This window comes from Ichthyophthirius multifiliis, assembly GCF_000220395.1.
Source record: "Ichthyophthirius multifiliis unplaced genomic scaffold scaff_1120509250850, whole genome shotgun sequence".
NCBI classification, from domain to species: Eukaryota; Ciliophora; class Oligohymenophorea; order Hymenostomatida; genus Ichthyophthirius; species Ichthyophthirius multifiliis.
Window position 1 is genome coordinate 35129 of NW_004086439.1, and position 21500 is coordinate 56628.

The window sequence follows — 21500 nt, forward strand, 5'->3', positions numbered from 1 at the left end:
ATTTTGTATTTTTGTATTTTTTTAAAAAAGAAAAAAAATATATACTATCAGGGTATCAGATTATTTATAAAGTTATCTATATTAAAAAATAATATAAATTAATTGTATAATTAGAATATAGAAAATAAATAAAAAAATATACTGTTATAATAGACATTTTTTATTATTTTATTAAAAACTTTTTATTTTTACTTTATTTATTTTTCTGTTATAATTAATTTTTTAATACAATTTTAATAACAAATATAATAATGTCTTATAAAGTACAATTTTAATCAAATGATTTTTAATAACCTTTATAATAATAGAAATAATCGAAAGTAATTTAAAGAATAAAATAAAAATATTTAAAAATAAAAAAGTAAGATTATGTTCCAAAAAAATAATAGAAAAATATAGTTATTGTCTTTCAGATAAAATAGGAAAAGGTTATTCAAGTAAAGTTTACAAAGGTAAAAATGAATAAAATGGATAATAAGTAGCAATAAAAGTTATAGACATGAAAAATTTAAAAAATAGTTTATAGAAACATTTATTAAAAAACGAAATTTAAATTCTAAAAAAATTTGATTGTGTGAATATTTTAAAAATATTAGATGTATATTAAACAGTAAACAACACATATATAATAACTGAATATTGTAATAACGGAGATCTTAAAGCATAAATAAAGAAATATGGTTAATTTAAAGAAAGTGCTGCACTAGAAATATTTTAACATATCGTTAGCGCTTTAAATGAACTCTAAAATAATAATGTAAAAAAATAAAAAAAATAAAAAAATAATAAATAAAATAAAGATAGTGCATCGAGATTTAAAATTAGCAAATATTTTTGTATAAGATGGTGTTCCTAAAATAGCAGATTTCGGTTTTTCATAAGATTTATCAAATATTTAATAACTAAATATTAAATATAATGTTGGTACACCAATATATATGAGTCCAGAAGTTCTTATAGATAACAAATATTCATTTTAAAGCGATATTTGGGCATTAGGTATAATTTTATACGAATTAATTTGCGGAAAAGACCCATGGGATGTTTAAAATGAAAAAGAATTAATTGATAAAGTATAAAAAGTAAATGTGTAATTTCCATAATAACTGTAGTTAAGTGAAAACACAAAAAAATAATAAAAGGCTGTTTGTAAATAAATGAAAATAAAAGAATTTCTTTATAACAAATTTAAACCTATATTTAGTCATATAAAAAAGAAAAAGATCTAAATAATATTAATAATAATAATAATAATATAATAATAATATTAATAATAATACTAAATAAATTAAAGTAGATAAATTCGAAATATAAAATTTTTGCTTTAATTAAATATTTAATACAAATGAATAGGTCATACTTAGTTAAATTAACTACTGTAGATTTTTATATAGAATATTATAATTTTGTGATAATTACAATCATTAAGAAATGATAAAATTTAAATTTTTAATAATTAAAAATATAATTATTAAATTAGCAAAACTAAGATAATTATGTGAATAATAAATCAATGAATTTGCTTTATAATAATTTGAAGAATATGTTTCTTAATAAAGCTTTGTTAAATTCTAATATGCAGTAAATGAATATTAAATTAGATATAATAAAAATTTCGAATCATGCTGGGAATCTATTTATTACAATTCATAAATAAGGACTGAATTATAAAAAGATAAAAAATTTAATTCTACTTTTGATAAAAATTTTCTTGAATCTGAAAGCTTTTATATTATTTAATAGAATTATTTAAGAGTAATTATTAATGATTTGAATTTATAAGTTTTGGAAAATTCAAAAAACATAAAAAAAAATGAAAATCTTCCAGCTGAATTGTAAGATTTGGTTATTTTGTTAGATTATTTAATTACTTTATTTTAATTAACCTAATTAATTTTAGAGAATTTCAATTAATATGAATTCTTTGCAAAAAATTCTAAAATTGAATAAATAGCAGATGGATAACCTGTTAATTTATTAAAATCACATATTGAATAAATATAAAATAAAATTTATAATTTAAAATTATGAAATATAAATTTATACTATTTATTATTTAATTTAAATATATTATTTTGTACTTTATTTATTTTATTTTTTTAAAATTATTTTATTTTATATTTAAAATTAATTTTAGTTTTTACTTGTTTTTTTATTTTTAGAAAAAAAAAATTAATTATGAATAATATATATAAGGCATTTTTTTAAATTTATAATATATTAAATATAAATTAAAAATATAACATTTTTATTATATTTTGTAAAAAAATAAATATTAAATTAAATAATTAAATTTATATTAATAACCATATAATTTTTAATAAAAGAAAATATTAAATATTGTATAATATAATTATAATTATTGTTCTTTTCTAATATGTTATATATAAAAAATATAGTAAATACTTTAAAATATATTTAAAAATAAAAATTAAATATATATTTTAAAAATGAACTTATTCTATAATATTGAGTTATAAAGCATTCTTTAAGAAATTCCTTAGAATTTATTAGAATAATTAGAACATATTTTAGATTAAAACGGTCAAAATAAAGAAAATGATTAAAATTCTACTATTTAATAAATATACTAAGATTAGCTAAGACTTACCGAATAACATATAATTAAATTAAAATAAGTATGCCTATATTTAGGTAGATTAATATGTGAACATAGAGAATCAGCTCTTTAAGAAATTGTATAATTACAAAATGAAATGAGTTAATAAAATGATTAAATGGAAATTTAAACTCAAACTCTCGAACAATATTACGAAGTGAGCAAAAACTAAGAGGAAAGAATAAAATAATTAATGATTTAAAATTAGAATTAAGAAGAATAATTATATAAATAATCAAATAAAATAAAAATATAAAACTAATAAATAGATTTATTAACAAATAATATAAATGAATAAACTATATAATTATTGTATAAAACATGTGATTTTTGTTTACAAAAAGAAAATTATATATAATAAATTAAAGAAGAAAAATATACTTTATAAATGTAATTAGATAAAAATTAATAAGAATTGGAATAATTTTCAATATAAAATAGTTAAAAAGATACCCTTATAAAATAATTACAAGATAAAAATTATTAAATGTAAAACGATAAATAATTCTCAAGAAACGTTTCTTAGTCTTTAATTAAAGAAATAAATACAATAAGGACTATTACTCAATTAGAATTGCTTAGTTCTATTGTTTAATTTGAATATTTAGGGAATAATACAAAAAATTAACACAATGTAAGTATAGAAGGAGATACTTCTTTTTAATAAAAATAATAATGAAATTTCATTAAATAAAAGTAATTATAAAGAAACAAGGATATAGAGAAATTAAGTTTATTAAAATTAAATAAATACACTGAAAACTTCATTTTGTTAATTAAAATTTGATAGTTTTGTTAGTTTCACGGAAGAATAATTTCTTTTTTAAAAAAATGAATAATTGGAAACTATCAACTCAGAAGTTTATTTTCCTACTGAAGAATCAGAATAGATTATTAGTTTTAAAAAATAAAATCCTAAAATAAAAAAACAATAAAGTTAAATATTATAGGATATTTATGAAAAAGAGCCTTAAAATAATGTTTGTTATTTTGAAAAAAATAATTAATAATAAATTAAAGAAAAGGGTCTTTTATAAAAAATTAAATATTCTATGTAGAAATTTATAATTAAATCTATTATATATTTAATCTTATTACCTTTTAGTTTATTTTTTGTGAATTTTTATAAAGTATGATAGTCTTAGAATGTTATTTTATTTATTTATTTGCTATAAAAAATATTTATACAAAATTACTATTATATATATTTTTTTATTCTAATAAATATACTAATTTTTATAAAAATAAAAAAAGTTATAAAAATTGTATAAATTTCTAAAAATATAAAAAAAAATGTTATAAAAATTATTCTTAAAAGAAAAATTATTTTCAAAAAAAAAAATAAACAATGAAAAAAACCATAAAAAGAATATAATAAATTAAAAATATATATGTATTTTAAAATATTATATTATATAATTATATTTAATGAATTAACAAAAAAATATTAAATAGAAAAAATAAAATTAAAGGAAAGGAAAATATTATTAATAAAATAAAAAAAATATACGTAAATAAATTATAAGAAAAGAAAATAAAATATATACAAAATAAAATATAAAAAAAAAAGAAGTAATTAAAAAATTTTTAAAAATGCATACTTACGATAATTATAGAACTGATTCAGACCGATTTGGTTCTTAAAACATTCTGAAAAGCGCAAGACAAGGATTCGTTAGCAAAGTGTTTTCAATAGTAGCTGTTTAATTATTATTTACATCACTTTTTGTTTTCATAAGCATATCAAGTCCAACTTTTAGACAATTACAATAAACAAATTCATATTTATTAAATTTGTCTTTATTTTCAACAATAGGAATCTCAATAGCCCTATTTTGCTATCCTGGGTTAAGTTAGAAAGTTCCTTTAAATTATATTTTACTAGGAATATTTACTTTAGCTGAAAGTTATTCCTTATCATGCATATGTTTATTATATGATAAAAATATAGTATTTTAAGCTTTCTTTTTGACGGCCTGTGCTACCATAAGTTTGGCTTTATATGCTTTGAAAACTAAGAGAGATGTAACAGTAGTAGGAAGTACTCTTTTTATTTTACTTTCAAGTTTTGGTATAATTTCTTTAATGAATTTCTTTTTCTTTAGAAGTAGTATTATTTATGGTCTAATTTAGTATATAGGCCTTGTTGTATATTCTTATTATTTAGTTTATGATATTTAACTTATTATGGGAAATAAATAATATTAAATTTCTATTGATAATTATATTTTGGGATCAATTATTATTTATTTGGATATTATTAGAATATTTTTAAGAGTATTAGAAATTCTTAGCAAATTACAAGAATCGGAAGATGATAAAAAAAAAAGGAAACAAAACTAGTGAAAGAAAAAACATTTATTATTTTATATATATTATAATATAGAATTTAGTTTTTTTTTTATATATATATATATATATTTAAATAAATATATTTGCATTTTATCATATTATTAAATAAATTTAAATTTTTTTTATTATTATTTCCTTTATTTTTATTTATCAATATAATATATATAATTTTTTATTTTATATTATATTTTTAAATGTCTTTTTTTTTTGTTTTTTAATAAATTATAATTTTGCTTTCTTTATAATATTTATTATTTATTTAATTAAATAAAAAAAAATTATTTTATTTTTATACTCATTATTTATTAATATAAAAAAATATAAAAATGAACCTTAGTTTTTTAAATAGTAAGATTTTTTATTTTATTTTATGATTAATAAATAAAAATTCATAATTTAATATATAATTCATTAAAATATATTAAATGATTTAAAACTTATAACTATAACTCTTATAAATAACATTAAAAAAATAATCTTATTGAATAATCAAAAAAAATAAAGATAATATAATACTTATAAAAATTTACAAATATTAATTTAAATAATTTTAATAATTAAAAAATAAAATAAAAAACCATAATATCGTTATTTTTTTGCTTGTCAATGTTTAGAATCGTATTTGGTGTTAAAGATTATTAAATTTGCTTAGCAAAAATAATAATAAATAAATAGGAAATATTTGTTGATAATAATAAAAATAACATTATTAAAGATAAAAATAGAAAAAAATAATAACAATGAAAAAAATAACAATAATAATACAAATAATATCATTAATAGTAAAAATAATAATAATAATTAAAATTAATGTGAATTAACAAATTGGTAATAGAAAAATTTATCAATTTATAAGTTTTATATATTTTATTTGTAAATATATATGGAATAGATATTTATAAATCAAATTCAAAATATATATAATATATTTATTTAATTTATGTTAATATAAAAAAATAAATATAAGAGATTAAAAAATAAATATAGTTAGGCTTTAAATATAATAGAACCTTAAATTATATTTCAAAATTATAATTTAAAAAAGAATACATTTTTATTTCATATATTTATTAAAAATAATATTATGATTTTATAAAATTAAAAATAATAATTATTATAAAAATATTTTAAAAGTTATATAAATAATTTAAATAAGATATGAATAAAAATACAATATATTGAAAAAATTAAATTAAAAAGACTTATCAAGGATAAAAAAAAATTAATATATTTATATATATATATATATATAATATATATATATATTATATATATTATATATTTATATATATATATATTTTTATTTATTTATTTATATATCAATAAAACTAATTTTTCAAAGTAATTTATTATATATATTTGTTATTGCAAACAAGATACAAGATGATTTAAAAATTAATATTTTTAATAATAAACCATATTTAATTTTTAAAATATATTATAATTTCTAATTTAAAATTAAATAATATAATATTTAATAATATTTTATACTAAAAAAGAAAGGATAATTATTAATATAGTAGCTTTATTTATTTTTCTTTCATTCGAAACATATAATTAATACTGAATATCTAGTCATAAACATTAGGTAATATATTATTGTAGATATAAATAAATATATAATATTAAAAATTGTAATATTTTAAACTTTCATTTTTCCGAAAGATTTAATTAAGTTTCTTAGTTTTTATAAAACATGAATTTAAAAAATAGACATTAAAATAAAATGAAAATTTTTATGGATTAAAGTATATAGTTTAATATTTACAATAATTAATTTAAATGGGATATTTATACACTATTTTTTATTATTTTTATTGTTTTTTTTTTATTTTTATTATTTTTTTTTGATATAAAAAATGTAATTTTATATTTTTTATTTTAAATAAAATTTTATTTATTGAAAATACAAAATAAATATAATTTTTTAATTTAAATATATGTATAATTTATTTTATTAAAAATAAAAATACTTATGTTTATTAAAAATAATAAAATTTTGATAAAGACAAAATTAGGTCAAATTATTTAATTAAATTTAAAAATTAGTATAATTAAGTTCAAATTTCTGATTAATTTAAAATATTTATTTAAATATAATTAAAAAAAAATATAAAATGTTTAAAAAGTTTTATTAAATTTAATAAATCTAATAATTATTTATATAAATATATATAAAAAATATATATTTTATTTTTATATTATTTCCATATTTGTTTTTATTAATCATGAAAATATAAAAAAAAAATATTATTATTAAAAAAAAATATTATATTTATAATTTATAATTATTTTTTTATAATTATTTAATATTATTATTTATTTTTTAAAAGAAAAAATATACATAATTCTTTTTTAATTAAACAAAAAAAAAGTATAATTTTTTTATTTTAATTAAAAAACCACATTAAATATCTTTTTAAACATATAAAAAAATATAATAATGAAAAAATAAGTTTTTAAAAATGCATACACAGGAAAATGGTTAAAATTTTTATACGTAGATTATGAAAATAAAGGCAAATTGATAAAAAATTACGAAATAATACAAAGAGTATCAAATAATAATGATTAAGATAATTTAACTTTAGGTAAAACACATGGAGTTTCTGTATATCCAATCATAGATAATAAAAAGTTAATAGTAATAGCAAATTTTAGAATTCCAGTTAATAAATATGTATTAGAAATTCCTTCAGGTCTTCTTGAAAGTTAAGATTATTTATAAGAAGGTTTAAGAGAATTAAAAGAAGAAACCGGATATTTGGGATAAAAAGAAATTAATATATTAAATGGAGAAGAATAGCCTTTTTATTACATCGATCCATGGAAAAGTAACGAAAGTGGAAGGCTGATGTTAATACATATTGATTAATCAGAAAATGGTAATATTTAAACAGATTTGGAAGATGCAGGAGATATAAATGTTCACATTTAGATTTGAATTAAAGATTGGGAGAAGATTTAATTAAATTAGCAAACGAAAATAATTATGGAATATCAAAATAACTTTGGTCCTTTGTTTGTGGTTATTCTTTTGCATATACTAATTTTTGATAAAAAAATGTATATATTTTTAAATTTTAAAGATTTTTTTTTTTGATAAATATTTATATTTAATAAATAATATTTTTAAAGAAAAAAAATGTTTTTTTTTTTTTTTTTCTAGTTTAAATAAAAATTAACTCCATTAGATTTTCCAGTTTTATTATAATGTATTTGCCTATATAAATTAACAGGATTTTAATTAAAGATTTTATCTTAAAAATTATTCGTATATTTTTATTATGAATAATTGTTTTAGTTTTATATAATATTATGTCTGTTATTATTTTTATATTTAACATCATAATACTTATACAATTATTAAACATCTAGACTTTAATTATTTAAATTTTAATTATGTATAGAATATGAGTGAATTGATTAATTATTTATATTATTTTTTTCTTTTATTTAAATTAATGGACTTTATTAAAGTGCAGTTTTTATATTTTTCGAAGACATGTGATATTAATTACGTTATTTTACTTCTTTTGTTTTTTGATTTTTATTATTATTATTATTATTTATTTCATAAAAATTGTTAATTGTTATACTTTTTTAATTAATTGAATTATTAAAAGTCATATTTTTTTAAAATTAATTATTTCTTCTTAACCATTCTGTATTATATACTCCTTACCCTTTCCTTTACATTATTTTACTTAAGTTATTATATATTTATGATGTTTAAATATATTTTCTCTTTCCTCCATCTTAAAAAATTTGATTACCTTTACTTTCTTTACTTTATTATCTTTAATTTTATAATTCTTACTATATTGTATCATTTTATTTTCTTATTATATGCTTTGCAGGATTAAATGCTTTATAAGGATCTTCTACGCAAAATATTGTCTCTCTACCTAAAGAAGCCATTTACTTATTTATTTTTATTTATAATAAAAATTTTATTATTTAATATTTTTATTTTAAAAAGTATATATATATATTTTTTCTTAATAGAAATTTTTTTATACATTAAAATTTTTAAAGTTAAAAGTTTTTGTTTAAAATAAATTTTACTTTATATTTTTTTTTTTTAATAATAAATGAATTCAATAAAAATGCTAAATATTAAGATATTAAAATAAATATTTTAATTGATAAAAAATTATATGAAATCGAAAAACAATTTTATAATAAATATGATATCATTTAATTTATAAAATAAAAATTATTTATTTTAAAAAGTAAATTAAGTGACTAATATAGAATTTATTATATTTAAAATGAGTTGCTTTAAATCAATGAAGCATATAAAAGCATTAAATGAAAAATTATTTTCATAAATATATTTCATAAAATATGTTGCGAAAATTAAACTAAATTGATTATTAAAATAATCACTGAGCCTATAATAAAAATTTATAAAAGATAATAATTCAAAAAAAATGATTTCAAACATAATAATAAAAATAATGAAATACGGAGTTATAAAATTAAGAAAAAAAATTATTTATATCTTATTAAAAACTCTTTGTTTTAATAATTTTTTAGTTTTTAACATACATATTCAATTTGTATATTTTTTAAATAAATTAATTTTGGTCAAAAAAATAATTAATATTAATAAAAATAAAATATTATTAAATTATATTAAATTTTAAATTATTTTGAAAATAATATAAAGTTTAACCAATTATAAACTAATTAAAAAAAAATGAATAAAATAATATATAAAAATATATAGATATAGTTAAGAAATTTTATAAAAATAATACAATAATATAATAAAATTAATTTATTTTTTCAATATATATTTTATATAAAATTATTTTTCAATGATCAATTTTTATTGTTTATTTTTATAAAATAATTTAATTACTTTTTAATTGACAATAAAATTTCTTTTTAACTTATAAATTAATACTATTATATTTCATAGCTTATAAATAATCATTATTTTATATAATATTTTAAGACTTAGTATATAAACTATTAAATCTTCCTCTATCTTATTTTTTAATTTTCCTTAATTTATTAAGCAAATCTTCATAATTATTATTTAAGCAATAACTATAATCTATTAAATGTTTTTTATTAGATGAATGTTAATTATTTTAATTTAAATTTTTGCATTATTATACATCTATATCATCATTATTTTAAATATCTGTTTTTTGTAAATAATCTAAACCTATTTAATTAATAATTCCTCCAGTTTCATTCATCAATTATTTAACTTTTCTAATAAATATGCTATCCTATTTAAAATAAAATAACCTTTCCATCAAAAGTTATATATTTTTATTTAAAGAAGAATTATTTAGCATTTATGCTATTTCATCCTCATTTAAATTTTATAAATCGATTTCTCCAAATACTTCATCCAAGTTTTTATTTTATGGAATTATTATTTTATGAAAAGTGAAGATTCTTTTAATTTATTTTATTTATATAAAAATTGATTTTTTAAGATTTATTTTAAAGTTTTACTTTGTCTTACATATATCTCTTTTTTGGATCAAAAATTACTTATAATATTTTATATATACCTTATAAATTCAAAAGATTATTTTCATTTGATTCTTCGAAACCTTTTATTGCACCTTAGACTTATGCTATCTAATTTTAATCTTATATATAAAAAATAAATAAATATTTATTTTATTCTAAAAAAATAAATAATTACAAACAAATATATTATATTAAGTTTCTTAATCAATAGTTTATTATTTTAGATTTTTTATATAAGTATTGATTTCAATTTTAAGTTCTCTTAGAGTAAAGTTTCTCCTTTTTTAATATTCTTACTCTTGTTATAATTTAAATTTTCTGAAATTATCAATATCTTCATTTAATTATCTCATTTTTTAATTTTCTTCGATTTCTTTTTATTTTTATTGTAATTCTCTTTATTTTTGTTCTTCGTTTTCTTTAATATATTCTAAATTTTGTTAACTTTTTCTATTTTTTTATTTTTTTTTTTTATTATTTTCATCTATTTCTAAATTTTCATTCACAGTTTTTACATTTTCTGCTCTTTAATCATTTACATTATGAAAATTTACTTATTTATTTTTTTAATTATCTTTTTAATCTAATGATTAAATTTAAGAATTTTTAGATTTATTTATATTAGAAAGTTAATTATTACTTGTTTGATTATTATTTAAATCAAGTATATCTATATCTTATTTTGATTTAATATTTTAATTATTATTTTATTAACGTTTTTTATTTTTTTTAATTGATATATTTATCAGTGTATTAGTTTCTTTCTTTTAATTATTTTATTAATTTAATTCTATATTTCCCCCAGATAAAATACTTGAAAATGATTATAAACTATTTTTTTAATTTTAATTTTAATTAGGTGAGCCAATTTTTTTTTTTTAATTTTAATTATGTTCGACAAATTCGTTTTTTTATTATTTTCCTTTTATTTATTTATCTTTAAATTATTTCTAATTTGTATCTATTTAACTAATATTATTTAAAGTAACTATATTTTTATTTATTAAATTTATATTTATATTTTAAAAATCTATTTTATTTACTTTGGTTAGTTTATTGTTATATTTTATTATAACTTTCATTTTAATTATCTAAATTTTATTTAATATCATCATCATCTTACAATGTTTTCTAATTTTTATTATATTAATCTTTTTTAAAAACTAATATAAATTAAATTAAAATTAAATAAAATAATATAATATAAGTTTATATAAAATAAAATTAAATACAATTAAATAAAATTAATTTATATTATATAAAATAAATATGTTTTTTTAAAAAGTCATACATCCTTTACTATTATTGTTTTATAAATTTGTATTATCATATCCTGAACCTTTTTCACTTTTTGAGATTTAATCATTATTAATATTGGGATTTTGATTATTAAATGTATCACTATTAGGATCATCTTTATAATTAATAATTTGATTTTGATTTTTTTTATTATTTTATTTTAATATATCATTTTAATTATTTTCGTCAAAAAGATATTCTTAATATTGACCTTACTATCTTTTTTTATTCTTTCTTTTACTATTTAAAGTCATATTCATATTATCATAATTATCATAATTATCATTTTAATAATTTTTAGATCTATTAAAATCGTATTCATTATTAAATGTTCTACTCTATTTAGATTAAAGTATGATTTCTTAGAAAAGATTTTTATTTCTAAGCCGTTATTTTTTTAGCGTATCATCCATTTCAATAAAACTTAAATCTAAATCTTTATCTACAGACTCTATTTCTAACTTTTTAGTTATTAATTCTATATCAGTATCTTTTAAATCAACTTTTTATTACTCAAGTTTTTTTAATGATATCTAGAATTTATTTATATTAATAAGATTTATAAAAATATTTATATATTTTTTACTCCACTATTAGAATGCTAATTTTAATGAATAATACTAACAGAATTTTTATTTTTGTTATTTTATTCTCTGTCATCAAATTATTTTTAATTATTTATAATTTATAATTTTTATCTTTTCTTTCTATATTAATCATTTTATTTTTTAATTGCTTGTTATAATTATTTTATTTATTATTTTTCTTTTATTTAAACTAAATTATTTTAAGATTAATCTATTTTTTATTTTTAAGAGGCATTTTAATTATTTGGTATTTCTTATTATTGATTTTACAATATATTATTAGTTTAATTTTTATTTTTAGTATAATAAGTTTAATTTATTTGTTTATTTTCATCTAAATTATTATTTATTTATTATTATATCTTTTTTATTGGTATAAACATCTCTAATTTCTATTTAATAGTTAATGTATTTTAAATTTATTTTTTTTCTTATTTTTAAGACATTGTTTCGTTTTATATATCTGTTAATTCTTATTAATTTTATTATTAAATTAAATCAATATAAAATTCATTATTCCTTTGATCAGAAATTTATTAATTTTCTTATTTGTAGTTTGATTAACTTTAGTTATTTTCATTTAAGTTTTTTATATTTTAATCCAGATTTTAGTTTATTTTTAAATTTATATTTTAGTTTAAATCTTAACTAATTTTTTAGTTTGACACTTAATTTATATTTTAACTTGTATATTAGTTTTTTATTATTTATTTTTCTAATTGTTTTATTTATTTTAATAAATATTATTTCTTTTATTAATTTAAGTTTTTATTTTAACTTTAAAATATATTTTAATATTAAGAATTTTTTTCTTCTTCTGATAATTAATTCATTTATTAAAATAGTTCCATTATTTTTTTTTTATTTATTTATACTTAATAATTATTTTTTAATTGTTACTTTGATAAATCCTCCTCATTATTTAAATAAATTTATTATTCTAATTATTCTATTTATTTAAATAATTAATTTTTATCTTAAATATTAAATTATTCTGTTTAAATTTAATCAATTTATTATTATTAATTATTCTGATTTTAAACTGTTTTTTATTATAATAATTATACTTATTAAATTAATTTAATTATTCTTAAATTATTTTATATATTTTCTCCTTCATTTTAGTAATTTTATACAATATTAGTTTCATTTTAACATATTATCTATTTTAGTTATTAAATTTTTTCAATTAATTAATTTTAATTTTAATTTTTTTATTTTTCTTCTAATTATTATTAATATTCTTTCTAATATAATTCATCCAAAATTTAACTAACTTCATCTTCTTAATAAACTTTAATATCGTTATTTTTTCTATTAGTTTTATTATTCTTTCTCTGTATCATTTAAAATTTTATTTTATTTTAATTATGCATATAATTAGATTATTCTTCATTATTTTCCTCTATTTAATCGTCTTCATCATTTTTATAATCTTCTAATTATTTTTCACTTTAAAATTATTATTCAATTTATTAAACTTATCTATTATCTATATTTTAATTTTGCTTATGTTTTATTTATTATTTCTAGTCTATCTTATTCAAAAATTCTAAAATTTTTTTTGAATTATTTTATTCTTAAAAACTTCTAATTTTATATTTATTTTCATATATCATTATTTCTGTTTTATCTGCTTAGGAATGTAAAGAAAAATTTTTTTTTTGAACTAGTATTTTTTATTCATCTTAACTATTCATATAATATTATGTTTTATTACCATCTATAATGTTTGTTTTTTAACATATTTGTGAAATTTGACTTATATTTTATTTTTCATTATTAGTTTAATCTGTTATTAAATCTAAAAAATTAGAATTATTTTTTATTATACTAGATTATTCATTCAAATTAGAATTAATTCTTGTACTTTAATTTATTTCTCCCTTAAAATAACTCTTTATATATTATTTATTATAATAATAAAAAAAATATATTTAAAATTTATTTTTTTAACTTATTATTATTATTGCAATTATTCTAAATTTTACAATTATTTTTTATAATTATTTAGGTTTTTGTTTTTTTTTTATCATTAATTTAATAAGATTTGTTCTTACTTTCAAAATATTTTTTTAAAGTAAAATATTATTTTCAGTTAAAGTCTCAAGAGAACTTTAGAAAAATTATGTTTTGTTATTTTATAATTTATCTCTTATATTTTTTTTTATTTAAACTAAATTTAATACTTCAAGATTTCTTTCTATTTCTTATAATTTTTATTTTCTATTTTCTATAATTTCTATATAAATAAAATTAAAAAATAAAAATAATATCAAAATTATTTACTTTTAAATTATATATAATCTTCATATGATAATATATTTATTCCATATTTTATTGTTTATTATAAAATTTATTAAATAAAAATTTCTTCTATAACGCATTAATTATAAGTATCAGGTTAATAAGGTAAATATTATAAATCTAAATTAATTATATTTAATTTTTCTTAAAATCGCTTTTAAATTTAATTATATAAAGATATTTTTTTAGTATTGTCAATATTTTTAAATGAATCTTATTTCTCTTAAACATTAGTTAAATCATATAACTTAATTATGTTAAAATAAAGGCTCAAATCAATTAAGCTTTTTTTTATAACTAATTATTGCACTTTTTTATTATTTTCCTGCTTGTTTTTTAGGTGATATTGTTTTCTCACTTTTTTCGATTAATTATTAATTCTAATATTAATCGATAATTTAATTTTCTTCAGCAATTTTTGTTAATTTATCTTTTCTTTCTTATTTTATCTTTTTTAGTTTATATGCATTTGTAATATACATTCTATAATAATGTTAATATAAGTCAACATTTTCTTTGTTTTAAAACCTTTTTTTAATTTATATATAAAATTAGATAATTAATAAAAACAAAACCTAATTAATGTCTCTAAATAAAATCTTGATTATTTCTTTTAAGTAAAGAATGATTTTTATCGTCTATTCTTTTTATTGATTTTCTTTATTTTTTTTATTTCAAAAATATTTAGGTATTCATTTCTCTAAAAGATTTTACAATAGGAGGCATCACGATATTTTTTAATTAATTATTGAATTCTAAAAAAAATAAAAATAAAAATAAAATACTTATATAAATAATTACATAATCCATCCAAACTTTAACAATTTTTTTTTTTATAATTGAAAAATAATTAATAATATTATTTTAATTAATTATTTTATGGATTTGTGGTAATTTAAAACTATGCAAATTACCTAAAAACATATCAGGTTGACTTTAATATTATTAATATCTACCTTTATAATTAATAGTTTATAATTAAGCGTCTTTCATTTAATATAAATTCATTTAAATATGTTTAAAATAAAAATTTTTGACAAAAAGGTATTATTTTATTTATTTAATATAAAATTTATTAATTTAATTTAATAAAATATTTATATAAATATTTTTATTTAATTATTAAAATTAAAAACCACATATATTAAAATTAATTAATATATAAATAAAAATTAAATTAATAAACTAAATTTGAACAAATGTTTTAAAAATAAAACAAAACATAATCTTTAAATAAAATTAATTTAGAAAAAAAATGTTTGAATATATATATATATATATATAGATAAGAAAACATGAACTATTCATTATTGCTTTTTTATAAAATTATTAGTTTTTTTTTAAATAAAATATTATATTTATTTTAAAAAAAAAATAGTGTAAAAATAAAATAATAATATCAAAATTTTTAAAAAATTATAATATAGTATTATCAAAAAAATAAACTTTTATCTTTATATTAAAAATATTTATACTATATCAACAAAGGCAAAATTAAAAAATCATTAATAATAAAAATACATAAAAATAGAATGAGTAAACCACAAAACCCATACTTAGATTTAATGGAATTACGTCGTTCAAAATCGATTGAAAGTCCTTAAGGAGTATTTGATAATTAATTAAGCAAAATATAATCAATAATAATAAACCATCCTCAAGAAACCTAATCTGAGTAAGACTTTCAAACTAATTCTCGAAAAATAATATACAAAGATTAAATATTCGACAAATATCTATTAAGTCCAATCGAAAAATATGAAAAATATGGTCGTTTTCCATACAAGCTAATAGTTCATATAAGCATTGTAATTTTAACCACATTTTAAATTATATATTCTTCAAATAATTTGACAACAAATTCCACTGAGTAGAATTAAGCCTGGCGTTAATTATTTTTTGGAAAAAACTATAGCATGAACATTAAAAATTCTGATAATGAAAGCTAATTGGTTTATTTTGATACATTACCTTAGTTTTCGAAGCATTTATAAAATTTGTTTTCTAATATAAATTTATCTAATGATAATAGAATATAAGATTATTATTTTAACTATACATCTTCAAATTTTTAAGTATATTATAATTACCCATTAAATTTTACTGAATTCGAAAATAAAAAACAATTTAAATATAATGTAGATTTAAAAGTAGGTATTCTATAACCATTTAATTAATCCAATACTTTAGAAATAAAGCAAATTTTAAAACAGGCCAAATTTTATGAACTTTCTATAAACGATGTCATTTTAGCAAAATATAATGTTATTTCGTGTTGGAATTTTTTACTTTAATATTCTTTACATTCCAAAAATGTTATTAAAGCTAACCTTATTTCCGATGGGGGTCCATGTAATTAATAATTGTATGAAGAAGGTATAAAAATGTAAGGAAAAGATTATATGAGCTAATATTTTTAAATAGATTTAGTATAACCTAGTAATTTATTATATACAGGATATAATACTACTGTAAATATTTTATCTTTATTATGTTCTTTTTATTCAGTAATATTATGTTACAAATACATATTATAGATAATGAATATTTATATAGAAATATAAGAAAATTCTTAAAGATAATATTTAAAAAGCTACTCTACAGAATATTTGGAAACGAAAAAAATTATGAGTAGAAAACGATATAATTTGTTGAGAATTCTCACTGAATAAAAATAATGGCATGAACTTACATTTTATTAAAAATTACAATATTTTGATGGATGGTATTTCATTATTTTAGTAGGAAATTTTTTTCAAATTATAGGCAGTATGTTCTTATTAACTCTAACTAATTAAAAATCAGATTTTTATTAATCAATTTAAATTATAGATTGGACGATTGGACTTGGAGCATTTTGTGCATGGATTTCTCTTTTAAAATATCTAGAATATAGCCAAAAAGCTTCGATAAATTTAGATGTTATTTTATTCTCTTTACCTTAAATATTTGCTATTTTAGTAGAGTTTATACCTGTTTTTATGGTTTTCGTTATAGTAGGACTTACATGTTTTTCAAAATGTGAATTATTCTCAGATACAAGATCAGCTATTGTAAAAATAAAATAATATATATATATATATATATATATATATATATATATATATATATATATATATATATATATATATATATATATTTTATTATTTATATTTTTAAGATTACTTTAATTAGTTTAATATATATGGATTCTATATATTATGATATTTAATATATGTAAAGTAATAGTATAATACCATTTTTCGCTACTTTTTATGTAGTCTTTTATATTTTGGCTTTTTAGTTTTGTGTAAATAATGTACTTATAGGCGCATTATATGATAGTTTTATTATTCGAAATAATTAGAAATAAATCGAAAAATAAATTATATAAATTCCCAATCCACATGATAGGATGAACTTTACTTAAAATATTACAAAAAGTGAAACATTGAGGGCTATATCACCTCCTACAGCAAATTTCACTGGAGAAGGAACACCTGATAAAATTAAGGATTAAAAGAATAAATAAAAATAATTTTTCAAGATGTTTTAGAACACTGCCAAAGCTATTTCAAGAGCAAAAAAAGTAAGAGAATAAAAAAAAAAAGAATAAGAATAAATTTAAAAAGAAAATTATATTTAAGAAGAGTTTGAAATTAACTATGATATCAATGAAAATCATAATTAGAATTCTTTTTAAAATTTGGATAGTGTATATAAGAGTTAATTTAGGAGATAATAAATTAAATAAGAAATAAATATTATTTAGTAATCTGCTGTTTCTGTTGTTGAAATAGAAAACGAATTATAAAGTACTTTTAAATAATTAAATGCTTTATTAGAGGATTCTAAAATTGCTACTAAAAATCTTAATTTAAAACTGATCAAACTTGATTTTAAGTAGTAATAGGATATTATAAAATAATATATTAAATATTTAACATAATATAAATAACAAATTAAAAAAATGATTTCTAAATGAAGTGAAGAAATAAGTAGTTTTAAATTTGACTATTATTTTCGTCTTTATTAATAAAAAAAAAAAGTTTTATAATTTATTATAATTTTTTTTTTTATTTATATAAAATTATATATTTATAGCATATATTAGTTTGAGACATGTTTATATTTTAAAAACATAAATTTTATAAATTAATACATTTAAAATATATACAATATATTATATATTAATAAATAGATTCTTAAAAACAATCTCTTAATAACTAATATAATAAATGAATATTAATACAAATTAAATTTGTTATTAAATAAAATTAATAATAAAAATATAAAAATAAAAACAAAATGAAATATAATTTCTAATCACAATTTAGATTACGCATAATGATCACTAGAAGAAGAAAAAAAACTAATGGAATTATGCATCAAATGATCTAGACTTAATTATAGTTAAAGTTCTTTATCATCTTTTACACTTAAGAAAATCAAAATAAACTATTTATAAAAAATTATAAAATGTATATTTATATATATATATATATATAATTTATTTTATATATTTTTTTTATTATTTTTATTTAATACTTTGAATATTAATAAAATGCTTGTTATTATTATTGTATATATATAGACTCCATGTTCCCATTATAAATTATCTTTAAATACGCTTAAAGAACTTGACCAATAAATAATCCATATAAAATCAACCAATTAACTAAATAAAATTAAATATAAAATTCTTAGTTTCTCATATCTTTTTTAAAATACCTATTTTATTATTTAAAACTTTTAATAATTATATATATTCTTTGTACATCTAAATTCCATGCTAAATAAGCAAATATAAATATAGGTAGATTATAATCTGCACGTGCCAAACAATTTATTGCTGCTATACCTGCACCGACTAAAAATAATTTTTATATAATACTATTTTATTCACTACTTTACATTTTATTTTAGTTATTTTATTTTTTTGTTATTTAAAAGTAATTTTTTTGTTTTTAAAATTATTTTATTAAAATAAAATATTAATATGTTTTTTGTTATTTTATTTTATTTATATTTTCAAATATATTAATTTTGTAAAAAAATTTTTTAAATACAAAAATAAGTAATATGTTTAAATTTTTACAATATATTTTATTTTTAAAAATTAAATAAAAAATTTAATATAAATATTAAAAAAAAAAAGAATTTATAAATATCATTAATTATTATTTAAGGCTATTGTAATTTTTCTATTTACTTCTTCTTTATTTTTTTCATCATTATTATATTAGTTTTCATCTTTTTATTTTATATTTATAGAAGGATTATTTTAAACTAAATATATAACTTATTTCTTTTAAATTTATTTATAAAAAAATAATTATTTATCATCAAGTAATTCAATTAAATTGCTATCTCTTATATCTTATATATATTTTTATTCACTAGAATCTTCAGCTTTAATAAAAAACTATAAGTATTTAGACTATGTTCCAATAATCATTTCAACTTATGCTTTTAATGAACTAATATAATCATCTTTAAATACTAAGATTACTAGATTTTTACCACTTTCAGTAATAAATTTTAATTTTAATTATTTTGTATTTATATCTTTATCATAGTTTTTATGACGTTAAAAAGATCCACACCCCATTTAAGTATTTTATTGTTAATAATTAAAAAAATAGCGAAGTATAAAGGCAGATTTTTTATATTTTTATAGTAATTAATTTTAAATAATTTGGTATTGTAAAAAATAATAAATTGTATTTTTATAATAAATATATAGAAAATAATATAAATTTATTCATAAATAAAATATATTTTATTATATAATAAATAAAAATATATTATTATATTTTATAAATAATATTTTATTTTATTATATATAATAACAATTATTTTTTTTAAGATTTGTTTTTTTTAAAAAATATATATATATATATATATATATATATATATATATATATTATAAAATTTTCTAATATTTATAAATATCATTATTTATAATAAAAACTAAAAGTATTACTAATAAATATTTACATATATAAATTTTTGTTAATTTTCAATTAATAAATATATTTTTAATCTAAAGTAATTAAAAAAGTTATTAATTATTGTTTTAATAATTTAAAACTCTGTACTTTTATTTTAAAAAGTATTTCTATATATAAATAATATATATATTTATTTATATTAATTTTATAATAATTAAAGAAATCAATTATTAAATAGCATATTTAATTAATTTGATTAAAATAAAAAATAAATTAGTAAAATTAAAAGAAAGAAAATTAATGTAAGATTTAAAATTTCAGATTTTACATAAAAAGAGATTTTTTAGATAACAAATTCGTAATCAAAGAATAGAAAAAGATTTTTAGAAAAAAAGAATTTAACTATTATCTCCATAAGAACAATTAGAGCTAGATGTTGAAATTAATTAAATAATATCATAAATAAATATTGCCTATTTATCGAAAGACTAATAATCTTTGATAAATTTATTAAATTAAGAATATACAGATGAAATTCATTTTATTTAAAAAACATTTTTTTTATATTAAATATACTAAGTGATTAGAATTTCTCATTAGAAAAATTACAAAAAATATGTACAAAATTAATCACAAAATATATTTAAAAAGATAAAATAATAAATATATAAGTAATAATATCATAAAATATAATATAGAAACTTAAATTTTTAATATAAAATAGTAGCATGTCATGTAGAATATTAAAATAAGTAATAAAAAAAAACTTTAATATTAATTAAAAAAAAATGATTTTAGATATGGATATTATTAAATGCAATAAGCGAAAAGTACTAAGAAATACTAATAAATTAAGAATTTATAGATATGATAGAATCAACAAATAAAAAAATGAAAGAT

General features: G+C 14.5%; 2 protein-coding genes across 2 annotated transcripts, besides 35 other annotated features; both read left to right on the plus strand. All coding sequences in view use genetic code 6, as the record gives it.

The window, feature by feature from the left end:
* The first annotated feature begins 759 nt into the window (after positions 1 to 759).
* Positions 760 to 799: a microsatellite.
* A 429-nt stretch (positions 800 to 1228) lies between these two features.
* Positions 1229 to 1279: a microsatellite.
* A 452-nt stretch (positions 1280 to 1731) lies between these two features.
* Positions 1732 to 1764: a microsatellite.
* A 322-nt stretch (positions 1765 to 2086) lies between these two features.
* Positions 2087 to 2142: a microsatellite.
* Positions 2143 to 3920: 1778 nt separating this feature from the next.
* Positions 3921 to 3961: a microsatellite.
* A 171-nt stretch (positions 3962 to 4132) lies between these two features.
* Positions 4133 to 4178: a microsatellite.
* Positions 4147 to 4187: a microsatellite.
* A 1510-nt stretch (positions 4188 to 5697) lies between these two features.
* Positions 5698 to 5773: a microsatellite.
* Positions 5700 to 5729: a microsatellite.
* Positions 5774 to 6086: 313 nt separating the features above from the next.
* Positions 6087 to 6124: a microsatellite.
* A 73-nt stretch (positions 6125 to 6197) lies between these two features.
* Positions 6198 to 6270: a microsatellite.
* Positions 6198 to 6292: a microsatellite.
* Positions 6293 to 6773: 481 nt separating this feature from the next.
* Positions 6774 to 6821: a microsatellite.
* Positions 6775 to 6817: a microsatellite.
* Positions 6775 to 6821: a microsatellite.
* Positions 6822 to 7253: 432 nt separating this feature from the next.
* Positions 7254 to 7280: a microsatellite.
* A 135-nt stretch (positions 7281 to 7415) lies between these two features.
* Positions 7416 to 7916, plus strand: IMG5_101750 (nudix family, putative; the record flags this gene model as incomplete). The annotated part of the gene is made up of 1 exon (XM_004035241.1): positions 7416 to 7916. One exon carries the CDS (start codon positions 7416 to 7418, stop codon positions 7914 to 7916), a length of 501 nt encoding a protein of 166 aa, XP_004035289.1.
* A 1653-nt stretch (positions 7917 to 9569) lies between these two features.
* Positions 9570 to 9608: a microsatellite.
* Positions 9609 to 11639: 2031 nt separating this feature from the next.
* Positions 11640 to 11744: a microsatellite.
* Positions 11641 to 11742: a microsatellite.
* Positions 11649 to 11744: a microsatellite.
* A 285-nt stretch (positions 11745 to 12029) lies between these two features.
* Positions 12030 to 12059: a microsatellite.
* Positions 12060 to 12982: 923 nt separating this feature from the next.
* Positions 12983 to 13043: a microsatellite.
* A 235-nt stretch (positions 13044 to 13278) lies between these two features.
* Positions 13279 to 13348: a microsatellite.
* Positions 13349 to 13800: 452 nt separating this feature from the next.
* Positions 13801 to 13835: a microsatellite.
* Positions 13836 to 15714: 1879 nt separating this feature from the next.
* Positions 15715 to 15768: a microsatellite.
* A 205-nt stretch (positions 15769 to 15973) lies between these two features.
* Positions 15974 to 16012: a microsatellite.
* Positions 15988 to 16040: a microsatellite.
* A 192-nt stretch (positions 16041 to 16232) lies between these two features.
* Positions 16233 to 17883, plus strand: IMG5_101760 (hypothetical protein; the record flags this gene model as incomplete). Its single annotated transcript, XM_004035242.1, has 2 exons — positions 16233 to 17720; positions 17828 to 17883. Coding segments are annotated over 2 exons (1544 nt in total), but the record flags the coding sequence as incomplete, so codon positions are not given.
* Positions 17735 to 17806: a microsatellite.
* A 1249-nt stretch (positions 17884 to 19132) lies between the features above and the next one.
* Positions 19133 to 19189: a microsatellite.
* Positions 19149 to 19190: a microsatellite.
* A 1183-nt stretch (positions 19191 to 20373) lies between these two features.
* Positions 20374 to 20492: a microsatellite.
* Positions 20394 to 20447: a microsatellite.
* Positions 20398 to 20443: a microsatellite.
* Positions 20447 to 20497: a microsatellite.
* Positions 20498 to 20533: 36 nt separating this feature from the next.
* Positions 20534 to 20577: a microsatellite.
* The last annotated feature ends 923 nt before the right edge of the window (positions 20578 to 21500 follow it).